This window comes from Meles meles, chromosome 18 (assembly GCF_922984935.1).
Source record: "Meles meles chromosome 18, mMelMel3.1 paternal haplotype, whole genome shotgun sequence".
NCBI classification, from domain to species: Eukaryota; Metazoa; Chordata; class Mammalia; order Carnivora; family Mustelidae; genus Meles; species Meles meles.
Window position 1 is genome coordinate 24,612,154 of NC_060083.1, and position 15,707 is coordinate 24,627,860.

The 15,707-nt window shown below is 50.2% G+C and overlaps 1 protein-coding gene across 12 annotated transcripts in view; it reads left to right on the top strand.

The window, feature by feature from the left end:
• RPH3AL (rabphilin 3A like (without C2 domains)) overlaps positions 1–15,707 on the top strand; it is a 160,113-nt gene that overhangs the window by 98,444 nt on the left and 45,962 nt on the right. For 9 of the 12 annotated variants that reach the window (XR_006815891.1, XM_045984468.1, XM_045984469.1 and 6 more), the window contains one exon: positions 5,362–5,448. The exons of the other annotated variants lie outside the window; for them this stretch is intronic. Coding sequence is in view for 8 of the 9 variants with exons in the window: in XM_045984468.1 (XP_045840424.1) it covers positions 5,362–5,448 (87 nt within the window). In the remaining variant the exon portion in view is untranslated. The remainder of the gene's footprint in view (positions 1–5,361; positions 5,449–15,707) is intronic. 12 annotated transcript variants of the gene reach the window in all.

Genomic DNA, 15,707 nt, shown 5'->3' on the forward strand with positions numbered 1-15,707 from the left:
TGTTTGCTGAAGCACCAGATATTTTCAGATGAACCATCTTCAATATTCATGTCTACTGCCCAGCGTACACATCCTGGCCTCCTTGCATGAACCGTTTGAGCGTGTTTCCATCTCTCTCTGCTTGACGGAGCATCACGCACGAGGCTTTCTGAGTGACGACTGATGGTGCCGTGAAGCCCTCAGGAGGTGTCGAGGGCCGTGTGGCTGTGTCCTGCTCGATAAATGCTCTCTGACCTCTTGTCCTTTGAGGCGTTGGGGTCTGCATGCCCAATGGTGGCATTCCTGCCGCCGTGGGCCCTGCGCCTCCTCCCTCCTCCTAACCAGCAGCAGCTTGGGAAGCCCCACAGACCGTGGGTTCTCCCTGAAATGGGTTGGGGGCTCACAGTGAGGAGGTAAAGGCCTGGCCTGGGAATAAAATGCTTGAGATCCGGAGCAAGTGGCCTCTCAGACCTTTTGTACTTCTGCTCCTTGGCCATGGTGTGGGAAGGTGTAGGTATTGGATTGTAGTGCGGAGGTTTGAGGAGTAGTGGGGTGACCCAAGTTGCCTGGATGATGAGGATGTCCAAGAGGGCACCTGATGGGACCATGGAATGAGTCTGCACACACAGGTGGCCTGTATGATGTACCCCTGGGCACGCAGGAGCAGTCACATGGAGGGCAGGGAACACATCCCTCCTCTCCCCCATGACCTCACATCCTTTACAAAGGACCCTCATTTCCTCTGGGACTGGGCCAGCCTGGCTGGCTTCCTGCCCCATGCCCTGAGAGAGAGGCCCACCTGGCCAGCCATCCTGCTACTGCAGACACTCTGCCCCCTGTCTGGGCTGTCCTGCTGCCCTGCTGGTGAGCACCATGTGGTGTGGGTGGGAGCGCACCCTGGCCTGTGCTACAGACTCTTTCCTGTCTCTCGGTGTCTTGGCTCCACAGCAGTTCGGCACATTCTACAAAAGGCTACGTCTTGCCTTCTCAATGATAATACTAAATGTATCTCCTGTTTATTTGTTCATGCATTCCACAAGTATTCATTGTGCTGGTCACCGGAAATAGGAAAGTGAACAGAAATAGACGTGGCCTCTGACAGCCTAGTGGAGGCAGTGATAGTCCCCACACCTGAGGGTAAAAATCTTGACCTGACAGTGGAGGAAAACAGGACAGAGACTGTCACAGAAGCTCCACTGAAGTATGAAGTCAGGGAAGGCTTCCTTGAAGAAGTGGTGCTTTTTGCTGAGGTTTGAAGGATGCATAGGTTAACAATGAGAGAGTGTGGCCAAGTGTATCCCAGACAGAGGGAGCAGCACATGCAAAGGTCCCGTGGTGGAAGAAGCAAGTGAAGACCAGGGCCTGAAGGCAAGCCCACATGGCTAGGTCTCAGAGCGTGGAGAGCAAGGTGGTAAAGCCGGGGAGAAGGGTGTGAACTGAGGCGGACGAGGAGGGTCCAGCCCGGGCAGGCATGGCATACCATGCAAGAGCAGGTGGCCTCCATCCACAGAACAACAGGAAGTCTCTGGAGGTTTTTAAGCTGGCAGGGACAGGAGAAATGACATGATTAGATTTGCATCTTGAAAAGATCACTCCTGCTGCTATGCCGGAAGCAACTGGAGGCTGGCCAAAGTGGGGGTGAGGAGATGTGCTGGGAGGCCACGGTGTAGGCAGGGGCACTGGAGATGACTGCAGTGTGGACCGGGGCCAGGGGGTGGGGCACGACGAAGGGGAAGTGACTATGTCAAGGGAGATGTAGAGTTCTCAGCGATGGATTATTTGGTGGGAATGAGGGAGGGTGAGGACCAAGGACATTTCCAGGTTTGGGCCTGTGTGACTGATGGGTGCTGGCACCCTTCGCTGAGACAGGTGTATGGGGAAGAACCGTGGTTGTTGCTGCTCTTTACCACATAGTACGCTAGGCACTTTCATGAATCATCTCCTCGATCCTCCCAACAGTGGGAGTCTGCCAGTTACCACCGTTCTACGGGCAAAGAAGTGCGGCTCAGAGAAACAAGTCCAAGTTTGCATCTATATGGCAGATTATGCTTTCCCCAAAGCCTGTGTCCTGCGGCCCGAGCCACCTCCTCTGAGCTGCAATACATATTTGCAAAAGGAGGGCATGGAGGGAAAGAAGAGAGAGCATGTGCAGACTGGAGGCCTGGAGCTTTGTTGATTCTACTCCGAGGCTGACCCAGGAGCTAGACTTGTACTGTTTAACGCCCACACGATTGCAGTTGCAGGAAGTGACAGAGAGCCACGGCCGGCAAGCTGGAGCTCGCTCCCCCTGGGCAATTCCACTCTGTGGAAACCCATCTCATGCAGGAAGTAAGGGACCACCCCAGGCCCCTCCCCCCGACACTGCCCCTGACTTAATGGTGCAGTGTTTCCTTTGCACCCAGTCGATATCATGGCTGCCTTGTCCTCTCTGTCCTGGGCTTTTTAAAATGCCACCCACCTAATTTTCTTTATTGGAACCTTGGAGCAAAGACCAAACCCATAAGGAGAAAAGGCTCATTATTCTCTTATTGATCCAAGATTTAATAGAGCAGCCATTGTGTATTATTTGAACTGGAGCATGTTATCTTTTTGCTGGCCCAGATTCCCCAGCCAGAGACACTGCAGACCCATGAAGATGGCAGAGGTGGCAAGAACTGGGGTTCTCTGCCAGTGATGGCTGTTAGGTTGAAAGCAGGCTTGTGCGTGGGCTGGGACAGGTGTGTCCTGTTGTGCTACCCCAGTCCCCCACAGCACCCCACAGGACAAGCAGAGGGCACACTGGGGACATGCAACCCATCCTCTTCCTGGGAATTGACCAACAGCCTTTGAGGCAGCTTTTGGAGGGCAGCTGGTCCACGCCGCTCCTGTCCCCAGGCTGGGCGGTCTGCGTCCCACAGTCTGCGGGGAGAAGACAACAAGGCTTTTCTGCACTCTCCTCCAGTTTCTTGCAGTGTCCCCAGCAGCGTAGATGTTCATTCCACCAGATATTTATCGAGGGAATGTGTGTGCCCACACTCCCAGCCTCCCTTCCAAATGTTCGCTCCTAGAACCCGTATCCTGCAGCTGGGAAGCAGTGTAGCTGCTCCCCCATCCCCAGCAGAGCCTTGACCCAGGGTCATGCTGCGTTGCCTTCTCTGCCTAGTCAAGAGGCATCAGCCACACTCCTGGGGACATGAATCAGCTCCCTGGAGAGCCCTGGACACCTGCTGGGCACCTGAGCTGGGGAGGGAGTTATCCAGCTTTCCTGGAGTCAGGAAGAAGGGAGCCTCCTAAATCCTGACTGTCCCCCACTTGTTGGGGGGCCTCGGGCAGTCATAAACACTTCTGAACCTCAGTTTTCTCATCCTCATATTGGAGAACATGACACTCCCCTCGTTCGTACTTTGTCACCAGGGTCCTAGTGCATGGCCCCTGCCATTGTCCAGTAAATGGTAGTAACTGGCCATCTCTCCTCTCGTTATTCCTCACACATTCATCTGACTGGGAGGGGCAGAGTGCGCTTAGAGGGCGAGCTGTCATCCTACCTGCTAAGTAGTAGGAAAATCTCGCCACACTGGGAGGGCCTCACTTACTCTCACACATGTGCCATTCATACGGGATGGTGGGAAACAGCAAGGAAAACAGCCAACTGGCTTCAGGGTTTCCTTCCTCTCTCTTTACCCCCAGCAAGAAAGGTCTGTGTTGTGTTTTCTGAGGTCCGTCTTGTGGGCTTATGGGGACCCCGTCCTTGGGGTAGAACGGTTGCTGGGAAGGGTAGGGAGAGTCCCCAGACCAGGTCAGGAGAGGCAGCTCGGGCCTTCTGGGAGACAGGCCGCTGGCCCGCAGTGATGCTCAGCCCCAGCCTGTCACACAGCCCAAACCCAGGCCTGGTATGAAAGTGGCCGGGCCTCCATCCCCCTCCAAGGGACCACAGTTGCTCAGAGGGAGAACAGCAGAGTAGGGAGCACCCCAGACAGCACTCGCTGACCCCTTCCCAGATGGACTGCACTTCCAGAGACCCCCAGCTCAGGGCCTTCACAGGAGCTGCTCAGGGGCCCCGGCTGTGACTGGGATGGACTTCCTTCCAGCCCAGACAGACGAAAGCAGGTTGCATTTTATTTGGAGAAATAGATGTGGCATTTCTCATACCTGAGTGTTGAATGGTAGCAAATGTCTTACCCCCCACCCCCACCCCCCATGTATCCAAGCTTTCCTTCTGCCCAGAGCTGGCTCCCGCCTCCCGCGGTGCTGGGCTCATCCGCCTGATCAAGCAGTGACGACATGCTCTGGGAAGCCAAGTCGGTGACATTTCCCTCTCTGAGGAGAGTGTGCTCCTTGCTCAGTTGGCAGCCTGCAGAAAAGGCCAAGCTACAGATCTCACCTTCCCTAGGTGGCGGGAGGCAGGAGAGAGCCCCCAGCCTGGCAGGGACAGGGCGGCTTCCATGGGGGTAGGAAGATGGATTAGCAGGTGAGGCAGCTCTCTGAGGAGGACACGTGGCCGCTGAGTCATACTGTGCCTGGGTTAGCTGGAAACAGGTCCCAGCCCCACAAAGTCCCCCTCTCCCTCCCTGCGAATTTCATCTGGCCTTGCGCACCCACGCTTGCTGCTTGCTGCTTTGTGTTTCAGAGAAGCGAGATGTGGATGCAGAAGTCATGAACTTCAGCAACACTGTAAAAGGAAAAACACTAAGGAAACTAGGTTCGGGCTACTTAGGCGTCTGGAGAAAATTATCTCATGGCTCTAGAGTCAGACCTGAGGCTCTCACTCACCTGCTGCGTGAACTTGGGCAAATTTTTTCTTGCCTGTGAAACGGGCCTCCTACTTACATAACAGGGTTCCTGGAATCATCCCGTGGGCAATGTGGCACAAACCTGCCACCGGTGTTTCTCCCCAGATCATCCTTTCACCTCGTCAGGCATGCATGTGAGGTCTTTGTGCAGTTGTATACAAATGTGTGTTCATTGTTGAACAATATCATTTGCTGCCCTTGTTACCAGGTAGCAACATAATCTGCTAAGTCAAGGCCACATCGTATTCCGTTCTGCCGACCTGGATCTTCCCCTGGTATCAGGGGTTTGGGTTGCTTCCAGCTCTTTGCTGTGGAAAATGATGAAGCCATGAATATCAGCCAGCTTCCTTTTTTATGGGACCCTAACAGAATGTAGTGGGGGCGTGGTGGGGAATTTACGTTGTGGCGATCCACAGATGGGTACCCCTGTCGTGCCCCAAAGCCAGCTATGGATTTTAGGTGATCTGTGCCCTTTGAGTTATGTACTCTGCTGGTATGAGTCTCACACCATCCCCTTGGAAGATGCCAATGGGTTCCTTTGTCAGTTTCTCAGCCCCTCAGCCGAGGAGGAAGTAGCTGAAGTGCTTACATTCCTGTGTCCTCTCTCTTGTAGAAAGTCTGCACCAAATGTGGGATCGAGGCCTCCCCTGGCCAGAAGCGGCCTCTTTGGCTTTGTAAGATCTGCAGCGAGCAGAGAGAGGTAGGATGCCCAGGGCAACAGGTGGGGGTGGGCTGGGGTGGTCTGAGCATACTTGCAGTTGGGGAAATCCATGGTTGGTCACTGGGAGGGCCTTCTCTAGAGGCCAGGTGGGACCACTGAGGATGGCCAGGGAGAAGAGTGGGGAGGTCTAGCCTGTCTGCTTGCCTGTTCCGCGTGCAGAGGGGGCAGGGGGCCCTGGTTCTGCTGTGCCTGGGCCCCGTGGTTTCGGTGGGAAGTCCCTCACACCGAGCACAGGTGCGTATAGCATTTTGGGCGAAGCTCTTATTACAGTAACAGCAATGGCTATCCTAGGCTGTTAACTATGTGCCCGGCACTGCACCAAGTTCTTTATATAGATAGATTCCTTCCATCCTGACACCACCCCACGGGCGGAAGCTATGATTATCCCCTTTTACTGGTGGAGCAATGGGGACACAAGTAACTTATAGGCACACTAGTTGGTGGGAGAACTGGAAATCCAACACAGCCCTGGTCTGCTGTGATGATACCACCCCAGAGTCCCTTCTGGTACGAAGTTTCCATACTTCTAGTTCTGACCCCATTTGAGGAGAAGAAATCAAGGCTCAGTGAGTTCTCTGAGGCAATCACAGATGGGGGGCTCAAACTGAGTCTCCTAACCCCAAACCCAGGGCTCCCTCCACTGTACCAGGATCGGGGCTGAAGCAGGATGTCAGCACGCAGCTTCTCTCTGTGGAGGGTCATGGGGTGGGGATCTGGTAACAGAATGAACTGGGCACAATGCAGCATACCCTGGTTTTCCGGGTGTGGGTTTATTTTCTTACTTACCTTGCTTGGCAACTGATATGGGCTTTTAATCGGAGGATCCATAAAAGGTCTTCAGTTGTGGGAAATTTTCAGCTGTGCTGTCCTTGAATATTGCTCTCCTGCTAATGCATGTCTCCTCTCCTGGAAATCCCCTTGGATCCATTGCTGAACCTCAATCCATCCTCAAGAGCCTCTGAACTGCTCTTTCTTGTTTCTTCCTTTATCTTTCTGGATACTTTCTGGGGAGAGTCGTTAGTACTGGGTAGTCTTTAGTTCATTAAACCTTGGGACTGTCTCCCAACTGTTGGTTTTGTCCTTTGTCTTTCTTAGTGTCAGCTTTCCTCCGGTGTCTTGGAATTTGGGTCTGTATGCTCAGCTTGAGTGGGAGTCAGTCTGTCTCCCAGCCCCACTACCTCCAGCCAGATCTCCTGCCGAGGGGTCTTGAGTTTCCTCCATCCAGGGCCTGGGTCCCCCCTCGCCCCCCCACACCCAAGTGCAAAGCCATGTGTCTTGGGTTAGTGATTGTCCACAGTGACAATGGGGATTATGCCCAGAGCTGATCATCTCTGGCTTGGGCAGGGTGGACCTCAGTGCTCTTTGAGCCTCCTTCCCCAGGTGGGAAATCCCTTCACCAGCTCCCATTTTCAGTGGCTCTGGTTCTGGTGCTCTACCTCCCCGGTGGCACTTTTAGTCCCCGTGGCCTGGAAGGCTAAGCTCCCAGCTGCCTCCCTCCACCTGCTTCTTCTTCTTCTTTTTTTTTTTTAAAGATTTTATTTATTTTATTTGACAGATAGAGATCACAAGTAGGCAGAGAGGCAGAGAGAGAGAGAGAGGAGGAAGCAGGCTCCCTGCCGAGCAGAGAGCCTGATGCGGGGCTCGATCCCACGATCCTGGGATCATGACCTGAGCCGAAGGCAGAGACTTTAACCCACTGAGCCACCCAGGCGCCCCTCCTCCACCTGCTTCTGGACTCAGAGCTCAGTAGGCTGTGCCTTCAGCCTCTCAAAATAGTAACTGTTTAGAGTCTCCGATCCATTGAGATAGATATAGAGAATATATCTTATTTTTAAACACAGATAAGTTTTCTTGTTGTATTTAGAATATTCTCATCGGTCCCTGCTGTGTTTTTGGAACAAGGAAGGTCCTCAGAGTATGAACTATCATTCTGTCTTGCCTGGAGGTCCCTGATTTCTCACCCATTGCAGGGTGAAAGCACCAGAGGTGCTGTGGGAATCAAGCAAGGTCATTAAAGTGTACAAAAGGCATATAAATGTCTGTCTTGAACAGGAACTTCGTAATATCAGAGACCTCCCTCTCACCCAGCCAGAAATCCCCACTTTGAACCTGAGGTCTTTCTGGTCTTCAGGGTTCCCTTTTGAGGCAGGGATATCCACTGCCACAAGAGAGAAAATTCCTTCAAAGAGTATCTTGTGGCAGACACTCAGCAGGATGAAATGACAGTCACCCCCAAGCTGTGGGAGGACAGAGAGGAAGGAGCTGTCAGGGAAAAGGAGGTGGAGGACGAATTCAGCAAATGTAATGATTTAGTGGAGCAGTCTGGAGGCAGCTGCCCCTAGCCAGCACCCCCTCAGGTCACCCTTACGCTACAACCCCCCAACCGTCCTGAGCTGCCTTGTGCAGGGCCCACCACCCGCCTCTCCTAATCTCCAGAGCCCAGAAAAGTCCAAAATAGCTTAGGATGAATTTTCTTATCTCTTCTAAGGCAAAGAATATGAGGCTGTGCAGTGTGCTTTCAGTTTGTCCTTGAACTTCTAGAGGCAGATGCAACTTAACAAGATCAGGAGTGCTCCTCCTGTTCCCTCTCTGCTGCACCTGGCATACCACAGCCGGTTGGGAGGTGTGGCTGGGCTGGGACAGGCAGCGCGCAGGTCTCGGAGGCTGCGTGCCGGTGGAGGTTGTATCCAGGGGCTGCTTTGGGGGTGGGAGAATGACAGGGTAATTGGTTTCCTCATGCTTTTTTGTCTTAGAAAAAATTATCTAATCACAACAAAGAGATAGTTAAATAGAAAGCATTTAAAATGTCATTTTAAGTGCCACTTAGAGCTGGTTCTGAGCCTGTGATAAAAACGTGGAGTTCTGTCCTACGGCAGAAGCCACATTCTGATGGGAGAACCTGAAGTTTCTGGTGGAGACTCATGTTATTGTGTCCAGACGCTCAGATCTGCCTCTCCTTTTGACACGTCCCTCCTTGTCCTCTCTGGCTGTAATTGTCCAGATTTTTTTCCTGGGTGCTGGTTAAAGATCCCGGGTGCTTTCAGGTTGGTGTTGCTGCCTGCTCTGTGAACTTCAGCCCCAGTTTAATGCATTTATCCATTTGAGCATCCAACATGTATTTACCGAGCATCTTCTATGTGCTAGGCAAAGTAGCTCCTCTCATGGGAGAGGGAGAGCACGGACATCATAAATCCTGCCGTGTCACAGATGGTGACAGGGTGCTCAGGGTAAAGGGGGGAGGGTGCTGGGAGTGTGGCAGGTAGCTGCTGTGTTTTATATGGCGGTCAGGGAAGGGCTCATGGATGAGATGGCATTTGAGCACACTATGTTGTTCTGTGATTGGAAAGTATTCCAAGTGGAGGGTATAGTGAGTGCAAAGGCCCTGAGGCAGGCAGTCCTTGGTAGGCTTGAAGAACAGCAAGGAAGCCAGTGTGACTGGAAGAGGAGGTCAGAGATGTGGCAGGGAGTCAGAGCACGTTGGTCCTTGTAGGACGGTGTAAGGACTTTGGCTTTTGCTCTGAGTGGAAGGGGGAGCACTTGGAGGGTCTTGAATAGAGTAGAGACATGACTGGAATCCCCTACCTCTTTTTTTTTTTTTTTTTTAAGATTTTATTTATTTATTTGACAGAGATCACAAGTAGGCAGAGAGGCAGGTAGAGAGAGAGGGGAGGAAGCAGGCTCCCTGATGCCGGGCTTGATCCCAGGACCCTGAGATTATGACCTGAGCCAAAGGCAGAGGCTTTAACCCACCCAGGCGCCCCTCCCCTACCTCTTTTTAAAGGATACTCTGGCTATTGTTTTGAGAATAAATGGTGTATTATAATGTCAAAGTCAGTATGATGGTATTTCAGCTCTCCTAGTTAATATTATCCTAGATATTTAAGTTCTTAGCTGTTGTTCCTCCTTGAAGTTTTCATTTTTTATTTTTATTTTTTGTAGATTTTTAAAAATTTATTCATTTGAAAGAGAGTGTGTGAGCGAGAGCACAAGCAATGGGGAGGGACAGAAGGAGAGGGAGAAGCAGGTTCTCCACTGAGCAGGGAGCCCGATGGGGGGCTCAGTCCTGTGACCGTGAGATCATGACTGAGCAGAAGGCAGATGCTTAACTGACGGAGCCACCCGGTGCCCCTGTTGTTTTTATTTATTTTTTTTTAAGATTTTATTTATTTATTTGACAGACAGAGATCACAAGTAGGCAGAGAGGCAGGCAGAGAGTGTTGGGGAAGCAGGCTCCCTGTTGAGCAGAGAGCCCGATGCGGGGCTTGATCCCAGGACCCTGAGATCATGACCCGGGCCGAAGGCAGAGATCCAAATACTGAGCCACCCAGGCGCCCCTGTTGTTTTTATTTTTAAGTAATCTGTACGCCCAACGTGGGGCTCGAACCCACAACCTCAAGATCAAGAGTCACATGCTCCACCAACTGAAACAGGCAAGCGCCCTGAAGTTTTCATTTTTTTTAATATTACATACTTTACTCTTTTCTGATTATGAAGTTAATGTGGATTATTGACATTTACAGTGTATCAAAAAGCATAAAGAAATACACCCCCCCCCCCCCCCCCGCCCAGAATGGAAAATCTTAGGATCCAGAGACAATCACTGCTAACAAACATCTTGGCATGTTTACTTCCGGTCTTTTTTCTGCCTTATTTCTTTATATTATTGAACCTATGTTTTAAAATTAACATTGTCTCGTAAGTAGTTTTCAGCACAGTCATTAACTCTTTGTAAACATTCTGCATATGGCTACTTTTGCTTATTTAGGATATCTAAGTTATTTCTTTTTTTCCCCTTATTAACAACCACGGTATTTATCTGTACATAACTTCTTGCCTGCATTTAAAATTATATCCTCAGAATGGATTCTTGGAAGAGAAAAATAAATAGCAGCATTTATATTCCCTCTTTTCTATAGACCTTTAAGTTACTACTTTTGATTTATTCCATAATTAACTGGCATATAATTTTGTGTAATCATAAATAAGGGCACATGCATGGTATGTCTTTTTCTATCTAGTAATAACCCTTGCTTTTATTTTTTAATTTTTTAAAAGGATTTATTTATTTACTTATTTGAGAGATGGAGACTAGGGAAGGGGTAGAGGGAGAGGTAGACAGAGAATTCCAAGCAGACTCGCCACTGAGCACAGAGCCCACGTGGGGCTCAATCTCACAACCCTGAGATCATGACCTGAGCCAAGTCAAGAGTCGGCTGCTTAACCTACTGAGCCACCCAGGTGCCTCAGTAGCTCTTGCTTTATACAAAAAAGACACTTGACTGATAGTAGAATTGATAATCTTTCCCACTCTGAATTCTGTGGATTTTGTCCCTGTTGTCTGCCAACCACATGTGGAAAGAATCACCATGAGGGAGAGTCAGCAAATGCAACAAGTAGGACTGGTATCCAGAGAACGGGAGAAAATAGAGAAACTAGAGATATAAATACATTTTTTAAATTAGTGAAGTAAAAGATAAGAGAAGGAAGAGAAACCACATCAAGCAAACAGGACCTTTGAGAAAGGAATCACCAAATTTGAGAAATGAACCAAGTGAAATTCCCTTCCAAGAATTTCAAATGGTTCATTTGAAAAAAATGAACCATTTTCATTTCTAAAAAATGAAAAATGTGGGGTGCTTGGGTGGCTCAGTTGGTTAAGCAACTGCTTTCAACTCAGGTCATGGTCCTGGAGTCCCAGGATCCAGTTCCACATTCCCTGCTCAGCGGGGAGTCTGTTTCTCTTTCCCTTCTTATGCTCGCTCTCTCTCATTTTCTCTCTCTCTCTCAAATAAAATCTTTTAAAAAAAATAAATAAAAATGAAAAATTTTATTAATAAATTTTAAAACTCAATTAAACTTAATTTGGTAGTTTTCTAGAGCAATAATTTAACTAATGTCATTCCCATTAACAGCCACATAGGCTTCCTAATCATTTGCTTCTTTTTTTTTTTTAAATTTCTTTATTTATTTGACAGAGATCACAAGTAGGCAGAGAGGCAGGCAGGCAGAGAGAGGGAAGCAGGCTGCTCACTGAGCAAAGAGCCTGATGTGGGGCTCGATCCCAGGACCCTGAGATCATAACCTGAGCCAAAGGCAGAGGCTTAACCCACTGAGCCATCCAGGCAGCCCCATATCATTTGCTTCTTATCAGTTGTTTTTTATTTTTGATCCCTGGGTGGCAGTCCCAACAGCCTGGAGTCCCGAGGCCCTATTTCTGCTCTACCAACTATCGTGAATATGATGTCTTTATGATGCTTTTGTGACCACACAATAATACAGTCTTTACCCAATTAGCCTTTTTCAACTTGCTGCTATATAAGCACTGGATCCCCCCACCCCCCTCCCCCACTCCCATCTCCATTCCCTCCTTGAACAGGCACACTCTGTAGTCACTTTTCTGATTTCCTTGTTGGCAAATTAATAAAGTCGGACCTGTGTTCGAGATTTAAAGAACCAGAAAGAGGGGTCACGTCTGGCACCTGGGGGTTGCAGTTGATTCTTGGTTTCATCTCACGTCATGATCTCAGGGTCTTGAGGTCAAATCCCGCGTCAGGCTCAGCACCAAGATGGCTCGGTTCTCTCTTTCTCTCTGTCTCTCCCCTCCACTCTTCTCTTTCTCTAAAATAAATAAATAAATGGAAGGGAAGGAGGGAGGCAAGGAAGGGATGGATGGAGGAGGGAGGAGGGAGGGAAGGAAGGACGGACCGATGGACCAGAAGGGGACGTGAAGCGGCCCTCAGTAGACTGGTTAAATGGCACTTCAGGCATGGCTCTAGAACCCCAAAGAGGACCTCGAGAGCCAGAGGATCGTTTCGAGCATGCAGCTGAGCCTCCAAGTAGATGAAGCCCGTGAAGGCAAAACTGAGAAAAAGAGAAGGCGGGATGACAGGATCCAATGCACAACAGAAAGTAGTTTTCACGGCAAGCACAGACACGGGGGAGAAGTCTGAAGCCAGACTTTGCTTTTATTCCTCTCTAAATAACCTGGAGGTGTTACTTATATGTATATATTGGGAAATGAAAATTTTTGTCTGGATATGCCTGGGTCATTTTCATTGATTTTGGTCTAGAACAGACATACTTGGATCTTCGACTCCAGAAAGTGTTTCAAGTATGTTTTTGCTTGTTGCTTCATTCTCAACTATTCTTGTTTCTTCTTGGGGGCACTTTTAATTTGAACGGTGCATTTCCATTCTCTGTCTTCTGTATCCATGGTCTTATACCAGATCATTTTCAACTCCCCTGTTCTGACTTTGGAGGTCTGTGTTTGTCTTGGTGCACACGCATCCGTCCACCTTCAGACGCTGTGAGTGCTACAGACTCAGGATTTACCTGAGACAGCACATGCATGGCTCGCAAACCCTTTCCTTTGTCGGGGATTTCACTCACCCGAAGGGGCACCATGACTCTACTGTGACCTGGCCTTCTGGCCATTGGGTCTAGAAGGGATGGAGAAATCTGCAGGCCTAGTTTGTCCTTCCTGCCTATCCCTGCTCTCCCACTGTTGAGCCTTAAAGGAGCACACCTTCCCAGATGCAGCTCACTATGCCAGTTCCTCCCCACACCTGGTTCTTTTCTGGGAGTCTCTCTCCCATCAATGAAGACAGGGTTGGGGGAGGGAGACAGCTCCTCCACGGCACCAGAAACCCACAGACATGCCGGAAGACTGCCCAGGGGACTTCGGACCCTTGCCCCCCACCATCCCTACTCAGTGGACCAGTGATGTACTTCCCATCTGGCCCACTCTGTCGTCTGATGGGGGGACCAGATGTATGTAGGTTGACCATCAGATTCCTTCTTGGCTGGTGTCCTTCTGCCCTTTCTTCACATGCTTTCCTGAATGTGTTAGTGGGCTTCTAAGCACATGACATTGCAAGGTGGAAATTATTTCATTTCTTGTTTAGCCTTTAATCCCAATTCATTTAAAAACAATAAAAAAAGAGTGACTCACTCAGAGTTCTACTGTAATCCATGGAAAAGTTAATTAGACTCTAAATTCCCCAGGATTCTAGAAACCATTCCTCTAGCCTCTTTTCAGAGGCTATAGCTTTGGAGTAAGGCTTTGAGAATGCAGGCAGTCTGCAAGGGGGCTGAGCTAGGAAGGGGAGAAGACCAATTTGTAAGCAATTGAAAGCTGATTAATACAATTAGAGCGTTTGCTTTGCCTTCGCAGTTTCATTCTGCATCCTGATTATAACTCAGTGGAGTCCGGTCCACACCAACACTTACTCCGTTTCCTGCAGCGCTCTGCATATAAAAGGGGCTCAGGAAATGTTTCCCAATTGAAAGAGACGTTTGCAAAAAAGGAAAACGGGTTCCCTGTTCAGATCACTTCAGAACCTTTTCCCAGCAGGGTGCTTTTGATTTCCCACAGTCTCATCACATCTAGCCTTGGCTGGGGTCCCACATGGATGCCCATTGGCACTGAGTCTGTATTCTCACCTCCTGCCCCCCCCCCACCCCGCTCTCCTGTTTGTTGATTGACTGAAAAGGAGTTTTTGAAGTAGGAAAGTGGCTTCCCATGGTGGTCTTTAAGTCATCTCTAAATCGGGGTGCCTGGGTGGCTCAGATGGTTAAGCATCTGCCTTTGGCTTATATCAGGATCCCAGGGTCCTGGGATCAAGCCCCTTATAGAGCCCCGCATTGGGCTCCCAGCTCAGTGGGGAGTCTGCATCTCCCTCTCCCCTGTTTGTGCTATCTCTATGTCTGTCTCTAATAAATAAATAAAATCTCTTTAAAAAACCATCTCTAATTGCCTAGCCTGACCAGTATAGCCCAGATAAGCCCCTGGGAGAGGGTCTACCTTGGCACAGGCCTGTGGGAGGCCAGGAGAAGCAGGGGCTCCCCTCAGCTGCCAGCCAGTGCCAGTGGGAAGCAGCCACGCCTGCCGAGCCCAGCTCCCCCATGGCACCTGCCTCCCAGGCCGGCAGCCTGCGCTCCCTGCAAAACTGCCATCTGCTTCCCCACGCTGCTTTTCTCCCGGTCCTGCTGTTGCTTGCAGTTTGGATTTTTGCTGCAAACAGCTTTGCCAGAGGGCCCCCTCCAGAGGCCCATGGGTGTGCTCAGAAGTGGGTGGCTGGCACTCAAGCAGGCAGGCGGGTGGTTGCTTGAGGGCTCCACCATCTGTGTCTGGCTCTGGGCTGCTGTCACGGCGTCCCAGGGGGACCCGGATGGTCACACTTCCTCGGTGTGTTGGTCACCTCCCACACTCCGTGGCTGTGCCAGGCAGACCGTCGGTGCAGGCTCCTGGCCTCCCACACACATGGAAGTGACAGGAGGAGTAGGATCCTGGGGCCCACTAGCCCTGCCTTCCTTCTGTGGGGGAAGGGCAGAGTCATCTCCCGCCCTCTTCCCCGCCCCTTATTTGAGGTTCCTGCCTGCACCTGTGTCTCTACTGAGTCACTACTGTGCTCCTGGCCACTGGCCCCATTGTCCTGCCAGTGCACGCCAGAGGAATCCGGTCCAGCACTGAGTATGGACATTAACTGGGCTCCCACTGTGGTCCAGACAGTGAATATCGAGCTTCAGCCTCTCAGGAGTCCGGTGAGGTAGTCATTATTGTCCTTGTGGGGAAGATGCTGGAACTGAGGCTTAGAGAAAGGAGGTCACTTGCCCAAAGATACTAGGTGCTAATTGGTGGGACCAGGAGTTAGAGCAGGAGTGTCTGCCTCTAGAGCTTCTAACAACTCAACTTTCTGTTCTTTTGTTTGTTCATTCGTTCACTCACTCATCATGGAGGACTCACTATGTGCCAGGTACTATTTTAGGCCCTTGGAAAATAGCAGTGAACAAAACAGCCAAATACCTGTACCTTGAGTTTACGTCCTAGCAGGGGCTGGGGGAGAAGAGAGGGAATAGACAATGAATGTAACTGAATTAATCAATAAGCAATTATATAGGCTGTCAGATTCTGAATGGGAAAAAAAGAGGAACAGATCCAAGGATCAGGAGTGGTGGGTACGGGATAGGGAGGGCGTCACCACCTAATTAGGATGGCTGATATTGAAAAAGCAGGAAATTGGGGCACCTGGGTGGCTCAGTTGGTTAAGTGTCTGCCTTCATCTCAGGTCATGATCCCAGGGCCCTGGGATCGAGCCCCAAATCAGGCTCCTTGTTCAGCGGGGAGCTTTCTTCTCCCTCTCTCTCTGCTTCTTCTCTCCTTGCTTATGCCTTCTCGCACTCTGTCAAATGAATACATAAAATCCTAAAAAAAAAAAAAAAACAAAACCCAAAACAGA